General features: G+C 43.8%; 1 protein-coding gene across 2 annotated transcripts in view; it reads right to left on the reverse strand.

Moving 5' to 3' along the window:
- The window catches only part of LOC134908932 (cytochrome P450 2C5-like), a 140,420-nt gene that overhangs the window by 64,894 nt on the left and 60,780 nt on the right, over positions 1-14,746 (reverse strand). For both annotated transcript variants that reach the window (XM_063915185.1, XM_063915186.1), the window contains exon 4: positions 12,694-12,843. In XM_063915185.1, coding sequence (XP_063771255.1) covers positions 12,694-12,843 — 150 coding nt within the window. The remainder of the gene's footprint in view (positions 1-12,693; positions 12,844-14,746) is intronic.

Genomic DNA, 14,746 nt, shown 5'->3' on the forward strand with positions numbered 1-14,746 from the left:
ATATCATATATGGTATTTAATATATGGATATATTTCAATTAATATGCATTTATCATATATATCTGCAAATATATTATGTCAGGCTTACAAACTAATTGGCTGATACATATATGCAGTCCTTATACATATGACTTATGAAGTTATTAAGTTAAGATTCCTTAAAGAGAGTTCAAGCTTGAATATTACCGCTCTTTTTATATGATTCTTTATTTACAGGCAGATCAAATCGTACAGAATAAGATATACACAGTAGTGATATATATACTAATTATAATTATATATGCTTCCTTCGTTACATAACATAAAACAACATGACATAAGTTTCACAAACAGTTTCAATTGCTAACATAAAATGTATACTTGCAAGTTAAAGATTGCCATCCCAAGAATCATTCCTTCTGCATGTTCTCCATGACTTCTCCTCCTGACTGACTTCCTTCCTTCTCCTTCTTCTTCTCCCTCTCCCTCTTCCTTCTAACTCCTAACTACAAGTCTGGTCCTTTTATCTCATATTTTACCAATTCAAACTATCATATTCTCATAGTTTCCAATGGAATAGGTAATTATAGGTTTGTCAGATTCCAAGGTGTAATAAAACAAACATTGAACTGGGCTGTCGTGTCCTGTTCACGGAGGCATGGTGTCATAAAAGTGTGGTGTCCACACTGCCTTAAGCAAGTATAGTATTGTAAAATCTGGAATGTCTTTTCATCCAAAGTTCTGTTGTATTGACAAGTTTTCCTGGGGTCGGTTACACAATGTTTTATCAATGGATGTGATCTCTTTTCATAGTAGTTAATTTATACTCCCTAGCTTTTAACCTTCACTGGACAATAGACAAACCAGTAGATTCTGATCTACTGTAAGCACACCTGTGAATTCCAATGACCAACAGAGCTCTGTCACATACCTATTATCATTTATGGCCTAATACCTTTTCTCTACAATGACTCATGATATTACTGTAACCTCTCTGGCCTTATTTATGACTAGAGCAGAATAAACCTGTTCCCTACATTATTTTTTACCATCTTGCTGTAAAACACAAATATACAGTATATCTATATAAACACATACACAAACCTAATCTCTTAAATCAGCTAAACATTACCTCATACATTCAAACTTATTTCATATCTATTCCTTACTATATATATCCAGTATACTGTCCACTATGGTAACATCGCCTATTTATAATGAATTATATTTTGATTCAGACAATATCCATTGCCCTAATATTATACTAAGTGCAGACAATTACCTATAAGGCAACAAACTGTATTCGTAAAACAAGCATATCAGGCTTATTTTGGACGTCACATACAGTAAGCCAGCAAGACAAGAAATGGCTGCCTGACAAAGTTTGTAAAACCCACATGGAATCACTTTGCAATTGGCCTAAAGGTGAACGAAAGGACTTAGGGGGTAATCCAGACCTGATCGTAGCAGCAAACTTGTTAGCAGATGGTCAAAATCATGGCCCTCATTCCGAGTTGATCGCTCGCTAGCTGCTTTTAGCAGCAATGCAAACGCTAAGCCGCCGCCCTCTGGGAGTGTATCTTAGCTGTGTATCTTAGCTTAGTGTGACCAAAAGGTTCGCAGAACTGCTCCAAAATATTTTCATGCAGTTTTTGAGTAGCTGCAGACCTACTCCTACCTTGTGATCACTTCAGACTATTTAGTTCCTGTTTTGACGTCACATACACGCCCTGCGTTCGGCCAGCCACTCCCCCATTTCCCCAGGCACGCCTGCCTTTTCATCTAACATGCCTGCGTTTTTTAGCACACTCCCGGAAAACGATCAGTTACCTCCCAGAAATGCCCCATTCATGTCAATCACTCACCGATCAGCAGAGCAACTGAAAAGAGTCGCTCGACCTTGTGTGAAACTGCATAGTTTTTTGTGAAAGTACGTCGCGCGTGCGCACTGCGGGCCATACGCATGCGCAGAAATCCCAATTTTTAGCCTGATCGCTGCAATGCGAACAACGGCAGCTAGCGATCAACTCAGAATGAGGGCCCATGAGCACTGCAGGGGTGGCAGATGTAACATATACAGAGAGAGTTAGATTTGGGTGGGTTATTTTGTTTCTGTGCAGGGTAAATACTGGCTGCTTTATCTTTACACTGCAATTTAGATATCAGTTTGAACACACCCCACCCAAATCTACTCTTTCTGCACATGTTACATCTGCCCCCCTACCTGCACTGCACATGGTTTTGCCCAACTGCTAACAAATTTGCTGCTACTATGAGGTCTGAAATAGGTCCTTAATTTCGGCATACCTACTTGAGTGACTGCTATTTTTGTGCTGTAAATGAGAAGGGTATGAATCGATTTAAGAAACGCAAATGGGAATACCCAAGTAAGAATTCTGCAAAGCGACCGATACCACATAGCTAAGATTTACCTGTACCATCATTCAGTTCTTTGTGCGAAGATGAATGTGATGATGTGGAAATGTTAATTTCATCCAGTGCAAGTGACAACACAGATGAAAGTGAGCTTGAAGAACGTTCCTCTACTCCAAACAAATATTCTCAAAAGGAACTAAACGATTACATTTGTGACTTGAATTTATAAAAAAAAACAGGAGCTGAGCTTTTAGCACCCAGACATCAAGAAAAGCATTGTCTTGAGCTGGACATTACTATAACGTCATATCGAAATAGAGAGCAAGCCATACTACCACCGTTCTTTAGCCAAGATAACGATCTTGTGTATTGCAACAATATTCCTGAACTTCTCCAGATGATGGGTTTACCAGAATATCGAGTAGAAGACTGGTGGCTCTTCTTGGATAGTTCTAAAAGGAGCTTAAAATGCATATTACTGCACAATGGCCCTCATTCCGAGTTGGTCGCTCGCTAGCTGCTTTTAGCAGCATTGCACACGCTAAGCCGCCGCCCTCTGAGAGTGTATCTTAGCTTAGCAGAATAGCGAACGAAAGATTAGCAGAATAGCGAAAAGAAATTTCTTAGCAGTTTCTGAGTAGCTCCAGAGCTACTCACAAATAGCGATCAGCTCAGGCCGTTTCGTTCCTGGTTTGACGTCACACACACGCCCAGCGTACGGCCAGCCACTCCCCCATTTCCCCAGACACTCCCGCATTTTTGCCTTGACACGCCTGCATTTTTCCGCACACTCCCAGAAAACGGCCAGTTTCCGCCCAGAAACACCCACTTCCTGTCAATCACACTACGATCACTTCAACGATGAAAAATCTTCGTTCGGGCGTGAGTAAATCTACTAAGTTTTGTGTTAAAATACTAACCGCATGCGCACTGCGAACCATGCGCATGCGCATTTTTGCCTCAATCGCTCCGTAGCGAAAATCGACAAAGAGCGAACAACTCGGAATGACCACCAATGGGAATACATTTTCATTGATTCCTATCGGTCATTCAACAAAACTTAAAGAACAGTATGAAAATATCAAGTTAGTCTTAGAAAACAGTGCTTATTCTCAGCATCAGTGGTCTGTTTGTGTCAATTTAAAAATGGTAAACTTTCTTCTTGGGCAGCAAAGTGGAAATGCTAAGTATCCTTATCACATATGCTTATGGGATAGTCATGCAAAACAAAAACACTGGCAGCAAACCGTATGGCCTCCAAGAGAAATTATAACTGTAGGAGAAGCCAACATCATTCACGAGCCCTTAATTGACAGGAAAAAAAATCATACTGCCGCCTCTCCATATCAAACTGGGTTTAATGAAACGATTTGTAAAAGCATTGGACAAGCCTAGCGATTCTGTCACGTGTATTTGTCAAACATTTTCATCTCTTAGTATTGAAAAATTAAAGGCAGGAATTTTTGATGGGCCACAAGTACGGAAACTGGTGAAGGATCCAAATTTGACCACATCCATGACTGAATCTGAAATATGTGTCTGTCATTCAAAAATGTTTAGGCAATCACAAGGCAAACAACTATCAGGAATTAGTCCACAATATGCTAAAATGTTTCGACAAAGTAGGTGCCAACATGAGTATTATAGTTTTGTTTTAGATCACTTCCTGTCCAATCTAGGAGATTTAAGTGAAGAACAAGGTGAACGGTTCCACCAGGATACTCAGGTAATGGAAGAAAGATATCAAGGAAGGTTTGATCACCACATAATGGCCGATTACTGCTGGAGTCTGTAGAGGGACTGCAACAAGAATACAAAAGAAAATCCTACAAAAAATGGGTCTTATAGCTTCCTAACACATATGTACTGTATCTAATTATCTTGTGTCTTTTTAAAACATTTTATGAATTAAATTTAATCAGAATAAAAAAATAACTGTTTAACTATTTTGAACATTGAAAAATAAGCATGGCATATTCATGATCGGGAGCACAAAATCCTGGAGACAGATTGACTGTTCCCCAATGTTATTATTATCCTTTATTTATATGGTGCTACAAGGGGTCTGCAACGTCTTACAAAGTGCAGAAATAGAATCAGCACATGGAAATTGTTTATAGACCTTGCTGCATCAGAAGTCATGATACCCAAATAAGCTGGAAGACGGACAATCCTAAAAGTTAGGTGCTGTTGTTAGGAGTGTGGGAGGAGATGATGGTATAAGTGAGGGAAGGAAAAGCACAAGAGGGAAAAGGGCCCTGATCGTAAGAGCTTATAATCTAAAGGGGAATGGCAAACAGACAGGGGTGACACAGAGGGGAGAGACAGTGAATGAGGCACATGCATTGGTGGGTTAGGATGAGAACTTGAAGGTTTTGATGAAGAAGTTGGTTTTGAGAGTCCACTTGAATATTTTTACAGAGGTAAAGAGACTGATATTGAGAGGGAAAGAGTTCAAGAGGTAAAGAACAGAACGGGCAAAATGTTGGAGGTAGGGGAGGGAGGAAGTACTGTAATCAGCTGGGAGGAGAGGTGGAGAAAAATGAGTGGGCAAGGGTGTGCAGGGCAATAAGGTCAGAGATGTAAATAGGAGAAGATTTTGTGAGTGTAAGAGGGGTTTTGTGAGTGTAAGAAGTTTGAAATGGGTCCTGAATGGAAAGTGGAGCCAGTGAAGGCAGTGGCGGGTTTGGGGGGGAGGGGGGCACCAAGGCACGTGCTCCCCCCTGTCATTTTTAATTGATTTTTGTTTATTGTTTTTTTACTGCGTGCACGGCGCACCCACCCGACATGAGGTGATGTCCCTCCCCTGTTAGCTGCTGCTGCTCTGCTCTAGCTCCACGCCTTCCTGCATTGCCAGGCCAGTGTGTTCCTCCTCCTGATTGGCTCCCTGGAGAAATGTGACATGCAGTCTGTGCAGAGGAGCAGAGCAGGAGGAGGAACTTCCCAGATTCAGCCTGCCACCGCTGAGGGACTGCGCACCGCCGCTGCGGGACAGCGCCCCGGCAGCAGCTCACACAGCACATCGGGGTGACCAGCAGCCGCAGGCCCGTGGCGCTGAGAAAAAGTGCACCAGTGGGAGCAGCAGCCCACCTGTACACAGCGCAAGGGTCCGAGACAGCAGCCGCTGGCGCCGCCAATGAGGGACAACGCACCCGCCAGCCCACTGAGCAAGAAGACGCCTGCCTCAGCCTGGCCCTGCTTTCTGCTGGTGAGCTGTCTTTTGCTGGGTGACCAGGGTGAGGGTTGAAGGCCTAGGAACTTAGGAGTCTGCTGCTGAGGTGGGGGGTCACAAGTGGTGAGGAGGAGTGCTGGAGTGGACAGAGCAGAAGCCTGGTGCTGCTGGGGAGGGAGAACTGAAGAGCTGTGCAGTGCTGTCACTGTGTATTCGAGGGAGAAGGCAGAAGGACCAGTAGCTGGAAGCTAAGCTGCTGCTCAGGAGGGGAGACTGACTGCTGCTGGGGAGGGGTTGAATGGTGTGGGGGAGTGGGTGAGAACGGCTGCTGGGGAGAGGATTTCACATCTACAATGAGGACAGAGGAGGCCTTGAATTGAGTTGCCGCCCTGGAACGCCTTCCTGCTGTCAATCTTCATGCGATCGCCGCTGCGATCGCTTTCTTCTGTGTGGGCAACGACACGCCTGCGCATTGCGTCCATAGCGCATGCGCAGTTCCGACCCGTTCGCACAGCTGCGAAAACCAGCAGCGTGCGAATGGGTCGGAATGACCCCCATAAGGTATAAGAAATAACCGTGGACCTGTACCCCCTCCAGCAGTGCATTTCGACCATAGACACACTCGATACTCACATTGAGCACTTGACCACACCCCCTCACACAATTGGTCACACCCACTGAAACTTGGTCACTCCCACTCCACTTCTAACTCCACCCCTCCTTGATAGCCCAACCACTTATGGTGCCCCCCTGTAATTTTTTTTGGGATCCGTCCCTGAGTGAAGGGCTTGTAGAAGAGGGGAGGCAGACTTTTGGAGAGGAAGATGAGCCGGGCAGCAGCATTGTGGACAGACTGTAGCGCAGAAAGGTGGGTGACAGGGAGGCCATATAAGAATAGTCCAGTCAGGAGATGATCAGTGAGTGAGTAAGGGTCCTCGAGGGTGAAAAGAGTATGATCCTGGATATATTTATGAGATGGAAATGGCAGGACTGTGATAGGTAATTAATATGTGATTTGAATACATAGAAGAGTCAAGAATAATTCCAAGACAGCAGACTTGGGGACTAGAGGAGATAGTAATGCCATCAATAGATAATTAAATTGTGATAGGTGAGGTTATGTGTGAGGGTGGGAAGATGATCACATCAGTCTACAGTAAGACATGTTACGTTTAAGAAAGCGCTGGGACATCGAGGAGAAAATAGCAGAGATACACGAGAGGAGAGAGGGGAGAAGGTCAGGAGAGGAAAGGTAGATCAGCATAGAGGTGATAATGGAGGCCAAGAAAACTGATGAGCTCACCTACAGAGAACATATAGAGGGAGAATAGGAGAGCTTGTATGAAATATAAGTTTATAGACTGATGATAATAGTATATAGAACCTGGCTCTTTTGGTTCTGCTGCAATCTTTCTGCTGCTCTGTCCACTGCAATACTGCAGCTGCTTCTCCTGCCAGCAAGTAACTGTTAAATGTTCCACTGCAGTAAGGGAAGATGTAAAATGTGCATAGGAATGTGAGAAAGGTGTTTCTAAATATCTCTGCACATGTTACATCTGCCCCACCTGCAGTGCAGGGACATGTGGTGAGGTAAATGGCTGTGGAGGCACTGGCTAGCACCAGAGCCAGATTTACACACAATATATGAGCCAAAGGGTACATCTGGGCATTATACACAGGTGCAGCAGTATAAACTCCTGGAAATTTGGTGAGTTTTGCTTAGAGAAGTGCGGAAAAGATTACAATTATGTAATTTGGACCTTTTTTATACAGTATTATTAAAAATCATTAATATTAATTTCCAGTCAATTTTGACCACCTCACAGCTCACTATGTTATTTTCACCAATATTGGCCAAAGACTGCAGCAAGTTGGCTGGCTATACTAAACGACAAAGCAGCAGCACAAACACTTGACCATTTAAAAGAGCAAATAGCACATCTATGAAACATAATGGCACAGGAGTGGCAGACTATTCTATCCTATAGAATGTTTTCATTAATCAAGAGTTACAACAATAGCATAAAAGTAAAAATCTACTAGAAAATATCAAATATTACCAATACAATTCTACAAACAGCAAATCACAGGCCCAAGACCAGTACAGGTGATTTGAGGTGGAGTATTTAGTGGAAGGTAAAGCATTTATTACTATTAGGAAAAGTAAATTTGAAACATGGAACAAATTATTAAAAGACAAGCTTCCAAATGTGAGTTTTAAAATCCAAACAGCAAATCATAGTTCTCAGGCCAATATAGGTGATTCAAGACAGAGTAACAGCCTAGTACAAGAAATTATAATAACAGACTTCTCCAACCAGTAAATCACAGGCCTCAGGCCAGTTCTTGTAAATGGAGATACAGTAACAGGCTAGTAGTCTGTACACCAAAAAAGCAAGGTTGGTGAGGCCCTTGGTGAAAAGTAGATCATGATGGAATTTTCCTTGGGCGCTCCCAACCACCCTTTTGTTGTATTTTATAAAAGACATGCATGGTTCAACAAACACAGCATTTCAGTGATACAGCCTGCCACTTTTGTAGCTGAAGTGCTTGGTTTGTTTGAGCCCCACAAAAGAAAATATTTTGGTGGTTTGGTTAAACCCACCTACTAATGGGTTGAAGGCTAGAAGTGTTAATCACCCTCAAAGTTGAAAATGTCATCATCCTTATCATCCTCATCATTACTGTCATTAATATCATCATTATACAACATTAGCTCACCCCCACTAGAATCTACTGTTACAGTCTCTGTAATTGTTGGCAAAGGTATTCCTCATAGAATTTGCAGTTCATTTTGATGAACATCCATTGTTTTTTTCCACATTTTTGGAAGTAGCCTCCTACACCAATCACTCACAAGGTTCCGAGCTATTCTAAATATTCTTTCTGAGTACACACTGGAGGGTTGGTAGCTTAAGTACACCATAGCTAGTTTGTACAAGATTCACAATATTCAAAGGGACTTTGTGAGATACTAATTTTGTACATTATTATTACAAGTATCCTCCACCATTCTTTTTATGCTTACAGTATCAGATAGAGTTACAGTAGAGGTGTCGGTATACGCAGTATTGGCCGATTTCTTTTAAGCCTGACCTGATGTCAGATTTATAAGCCTGAACATATTTTTTCACTCTGGTGTGCTGAGTTGACTCATCAGCAATGGATCTCTTGGAAAAGCTCAGTTTTTTTCTTGGCATTAGCAGAATGTGCTGAGTCTTGAGAAGCTACCTGTACTTCTAGCACAATAGTAGAACAATAGTAACATGCTGAGACTGGACATGATACTTATGAGTCAATAGACAGGAACAGCAGAACATGCTGGACTGGTGATGATACATGTAGCACAATAGATAGGAACAGAGGAATGAGCTGAGACTTGTGCAGACACTTTGATTTGGATACAGAAACAGACTTGGACTTATAGTGCACCGATGATAGGAACAGACTGACTAGCACTGACACTTTGATGTGCACTGGAGACAGGAACAGCAAGATGTGCTGTGTAGAACTTTACACAATAGCAGTGGGAGTGGTACTGTGGCAACAAACTCTACGGACAGTGGAGGTCATTCCGAGTTGTTCGCTCGCAAGGCGATTTTAGCAGAGTTGCTCACGCTAAGCCGCCGCCTACTGGGAGTGAATCTTAGCATCTTAAAATTGCGAACGAAGTAATCGCAATATTGCGATTACACACCTCGTAGCAGTTTCTGAGTAGCTCCAGACATACTCGGCATCTGCGATCATTTCACTGCTTGTCGTTCCTGGTTTGACGTCACAAACACACCCAGCGTTCGCCCAGACACTCCTCCGTTTCTCCGGCCACTCCTGCGTTTTTTCCGGAAACGGTAGCGTTTTTTCCCACACGCCCATAAAACGGCCTGTTTCCGCCCAGTAACACCCATTTCCTGTCAATCACATTACGATCGCCAGAACGATGAAAAAGCCGTGAGTAAAATTCCTAACTGCATAGCAAATTTACTTGGCGCAGTCGCAGTGCGAACATTGCGCATGCGCATTAAGCGGAAAATCGCTGCGATGCGAAGATTTTTACCGAGCGAACAACTCGGAATGAGGGCCAGTATTCAGAGAGGAAATACCAGTTCATCAGAAGTTACAATGGTGATGGATGATGCATCTGGAGAGGTTTTAATAGGGAGCCCTTGCTGTAATTTGGTAACAGCGGTTATGTGCAGCAAAGCTGGTCCTGGATTGGAGGAATCATGGTCAGCTGGCACAGGGCAAGATGGCAGCACCCATGTTCCAGCAGCGCAGGCTCCATCCAGAGTGTTACATTTTGTTATGACCTGGTCCAAGGGGGTCATTCAGACTGGATCGCGTGAGCACTCCGGGAGGCCCAGTGAGATGCTAATAGCTTCTCAGGGCTGTGATCAACTGTGCCTGATTGACAGGCAGAGGCGGTTGCGGAGTGGGAGGGGTTGTGTCAATGACGTTAGAACGCCATTTGTGGGGTGCTGTCCGGACAACTGAGGCGTGTCCGGACCATTGCGGGGCCGGGGCCAGGTGGCTGCGTGATGTCACATGCAGCCGCTGTAAACCCGGGAACAGGCAGGTAGCCGCCTGCCAGCACAGCTAGAATGCACACTAGCTGCGCTGGCAGGGAGCTACATAGCGGGTGCGAAAGAATCACCGCCGTGCAATGCTATCGCACCCATGTGGGGGGGGTAGAGATAGATATGCGGGACGGACTAGCCTTTTGCTGGACGTTCCCCCACATGTCTTAGAAAATGATCGTAGATGTGCTAAATTTAGAACATCTATGATCAGGTCTGAATGACCCCCCAAGCCAGATTTACTAGCCATACAACAATATAGCATACTTACCTACATTGTAAGTCTCCTCTCCGAAAGAAGCCCGGAGAGGAGACGCTGCAGGTGTCTTCGGGGGGCGGGGCCGGACTGTGACATCACTAAGCCCCACCCCGCATCGGGAAATGTCGCGATTCGCGGGTCCGTGGGAAGGGGGCGGGGCGGGGCTAAAATGATGCAATTTGTGTCATTTTAACCCCTTCTCCACCCGACGGACCCGCGAATGCGGGAGGTTATCTCTCCATCCTGCTCGCATCACTATGGTGCGAGCAGGATGCAGGAAACCTGCCCACTCTTCCGGGGGTGCGGGGGGCTACCCCAAAAAACGGGAGCCTCCCGCAGCTTCCGGGAGAGTAGGTAAGTATGCAATATAGTTGCCCCAATGCTCCTTGTGGCTACTGTAATTTAGATTTGTATGTAAACCCGATGGTTAGGAGTCTGTGCAGGCAAAAGACCACATTCTGCTCATTTGCAGAATGGGTCTTGCAATAACGAGTCTCCTGTTGGCCATTAAAAACCCACTTTTTTGGCCATTTTGGTTACATTTTATGTAATGTGCTAAAATGACCAAAAAGACTAATGGTATTTTCTGCAAAATACAAATTCAACTGAAAAAAAGGTACACTTTATGTGGGTGCATCATAACAAAATCCGTGATATTGATGTTAGAATGTGATAAGGGTAAACATAAAAAAATAGCACAGTGGTGAGACAACCATCAGTAGTGAATGGGTTAAATAAATAAAAAAAAATCTTCTAAAATATCACTTGGTTTGAGTGTTTTGGGAATAAAAAAAATCATTAGAGTGAGAGGACATCAATGTCTTATTACATGTATTATTTTTGCATGTGTGATGCGTTTTATGACATCATTTAGAGCAGTCATAGGAATGGCGCATCAGCACAGATCATGGCTCACAGCGATGCAAAAACTGTATTTGTGCTGTGGAACGTCACACTGGCTTCTACACTGAAATCTTATATACTGTATTGCTCTACAACAGGGGTGGTCAGACTTTTCGGATCTGGGATCTACTGTACTTTTTGTACACTTCCTTACCGGTGATCTATCAGCGTCCATGTGTTGAAACTTAGCTGTTTCAATGCATGGCTTTTAATTTAAGAATGATGCCATCAAATAACAGAACCAATAAGAATGCACACGTTTAAAGAATCAGTAATAATGACAACATTAAATAACAGCCCCAATAGTACTGTCCACATTACAAAAAAACCTTTAATATTATTAAACACAATGTTTTGCAGATTCCCCCTTTTGCAGAATTCCCCCCTCCCCCCTCACAGTGCCATACCCCCATATATGCAGAACAGCCCGCTGTGCTATACCCCCCTCTATGCAGAACAGACTCATGTGCAATGCCCTCCTCTGTGCAGAACAGCCCCCTGTGCTATACCCCCCTCTATGCAGAACAGCCCCATGTGCAATGCCCTCCTCTGTCTGGCATCAGAGGCTTCCCACTGGCTGGCTGGCATCAGAGGCTTCCTTGCTGGCTGGCTGGCTTCAGATGATCCCCAATGGCTGGCTGGCTTCAGAGGCTCTCCACTGGCTGGCTTCAGAGGCTCCCTGCTGGCTGGCTACAGAGGCTCCCCGCTGGCTGGCTGGCTTCAGAGGCTCTCCACTGGCTGGCTTCAGAGGCTCCCTGCTGGCTGGCTTCAGAGGCTCCCCGCTGGCTGGCTGGCTGGCTTCAGTGGCTCTCCACTGGCTGACTTCAGAGGCTCCCTGCTGGCTGGCTTCAGAGAATCCCCAATGGCTGGCTGGCTTCAGAGGCTCTCCTCTGGCTGGCTTCAGGGGCTCCCTGCTGGCTGGCTTCAGAGGATCCCCGATGGCTGGCTGGCTTCAGAGGGTCTCCGCTGGCTGGCTTCAGGGGCTCCCTGCTGGCTGGCTTCAGAGGCTACCCGCTGGCTGGCTGGATTCAGAGGCTCCCCGCTGGCTGGCTTCAGAGGATCCCCGCTGGCTGGCTTCAGAGGCTCCCCACTGGCTGGCTTCAGAGGCTGGCTCTCCGCTGTGACTGCTTCCGAGTCCTACTTCCCGCCGCCATTGACTGCATCCAAAGGCACACAGGCTCTTCACATGGTGGGTCGCGGGTGACGTCATGACGTCAGCCGCACACCCGTGCAATGCAGCACTGGGAACACTGCAAATCACCGGGAGGCGGCAAATGACTGAAGTTGGTCGCAATCTACCCGCGGGAGCTCCGGGAGAAACTGGTAGAACGCGATCGACATTTTGTCCGCCTCTGCACAACAACCAAGCCTTACATTATGTGCATTCAATAACTGAACAGGGTGCAAAGTAAAATAAAGCAGCCACCAACCTTTGTAGGAGTTTATCCTTTCTACTAAACAATCGCTTTCTTCACCAATCCTGTTTTCAATTGTTTCTTTCCCCATCCCAAAATCTCGTAGAGTTGAAAGAGTGAACCGTCTCATCACCTTCCAGCTTTCATTATTAGCAAATATAATTCCTAGGTAGAAGGGACAAATATTTTTTCAATATTTCCATTTCATATTAAGAAGCCGATAATACAAGGTGTTACATGCTGTTCAGGTTATACCGTAGTTCCTCAGTTCAGTTTAAGTGGAGCATTATAAGGAGTTTATAACTTTACCCACTTGTGTAAGCCTGCATTACCTTTGTGACTATAATACAGAGATTGCTGATTTATATGCTTAGTGATTAGAAATGGCCAAAAGGAAAATGGTCAAGTGGTAATACAGGAATGTACCAAATTATAAGAAGAACATTTGTTACTGTCATTTATCAATACATCTTTATCCAAATGATCAGAACTGCTTTCATTGTGAATTAAATAAATAAAAATAATTATTTTTATATTTCAAACATATCTGAGAACCAAGTGTGTAGATAACTATTTGTTTTTATTTTTTTGGGTAAATACCCAGGTGCGTTACAGCTACCCAACTTAGAAGTAGCAAATCTGTTTTGAGCACCGCTATTCATAAAATAAGACCAGCTACCTGGATAAGGACATAAGAAGAAAAAGTGGCACAAGGACTACAGTGTAAGGAAATAATTCCACTAATTTCTCTCTATTTTCTTGTATAGATGTCATAACCAGTTTAAGAATAGAGGCATTTCCTGAAAATATTCCACCTACAGGAATCACTGTCTTGATGAGCATTATTTATATGATTCTTAAATAAGAAACCAAAATTGTATTTCATATGGTGCATAGCACGGTGCGCTCCATTCCCAAGTTCTCAAGTCTAATAGACCACATGGTGCCACCAGAGTCTAGATAATCACAATGATAAAAAAAGAAATTAAGAGGACAAGGTATTGGAAAGAGTTGATTTTAATGGATACAAGATCCTTATCTTTTAGGATTTACCCTATAGAAATCTCCAACTGAGACACCTACTTTGACCACTTAAAGATACACTGAGTATATTGAAAAATAAATAATGTGGTTTCTCTTCAACATGATGGAAAATGTGATGTCCTGAAGTATCCAGAGGACTTAGGGTCTTATTCAGTAAGGCACGCAAATGTCCTAAAATTGCAAACAAGTGATTTTTGGGCATTTGTGCATGTGCACAGCTAGTGTAACACCCCAGGGTTGGTGGGTATGTCTAAGTGGTTGGTAGAGGTATCACAGGTGTTGGGTGGCTATGTGACAGATGTTTCCCTTGAAAGTTCTTCCCTGTACCTTGTTTGTAGTACCTTGCTCAGAGAGGTAGGACAGATTGATATGAAACAGGAGTGAGACACTATTTCCAACAGGATGTCTTTTTATTGAGCCACAATGAACTCCGGTTTAAAGAGGATTATTAGCTGTTTGGAATAATTAAGATAATAACAAGAATGACATGGCATCAAAGAAGACTCGTAAATCACAGTCATTAAAGAAGATTGGTAAATCACGTTTGACTTTAGCTAATGGCATGCAGAAAACAAGTGATAATTCAAAAGGACAATCAATCTAATTACAGATATATATTCTTATTCCAATATGGCACAATAATAATGTGGTGATGAGAAGAGTGATGAAAAATACAATTTACAATTCTTAACGTTCCCTAGCAAGGTCATTGCAATCTTCACCGGCAAATAACGTTGAAGCTCTCTTTAAATCCTGAGGTGAACTGAGGTCAGTTTTGCAATGGGGAATGGCACATTTGAAAACATTGAATCCTGGGTTAGCAAGAATGTCACTTTGACTCAGTCTATTAAAAAAGGATGAAGCTAGCAAAGCTATTGTAGTGTCTTTCCACAAATACAGCTTACTTAGTAATAAGGATTCCCTGGGCATATAAACTCCTTACTGCACAAGATGGCCACAGCGTCCATGTATTTCAGTAGGCCTTTGCAGCGTGGCTCTCACCACTCAGCGTGACCATGTAGTT

Source organism: Pseudophryne corroboree, chromosome 4, assembly GCF_028390025.1.
Source record: "Pseudophryne corroboree isolate aPseCor3 chromosome 4, aPseCor3.hap2, whole genome shotgun sequence".
NCBI lineage: Eukaryota > Metazoa > Chordata > Amphibia > Anura > Myobatrachidae > Pseudophryne > Pseudophryne corroboree.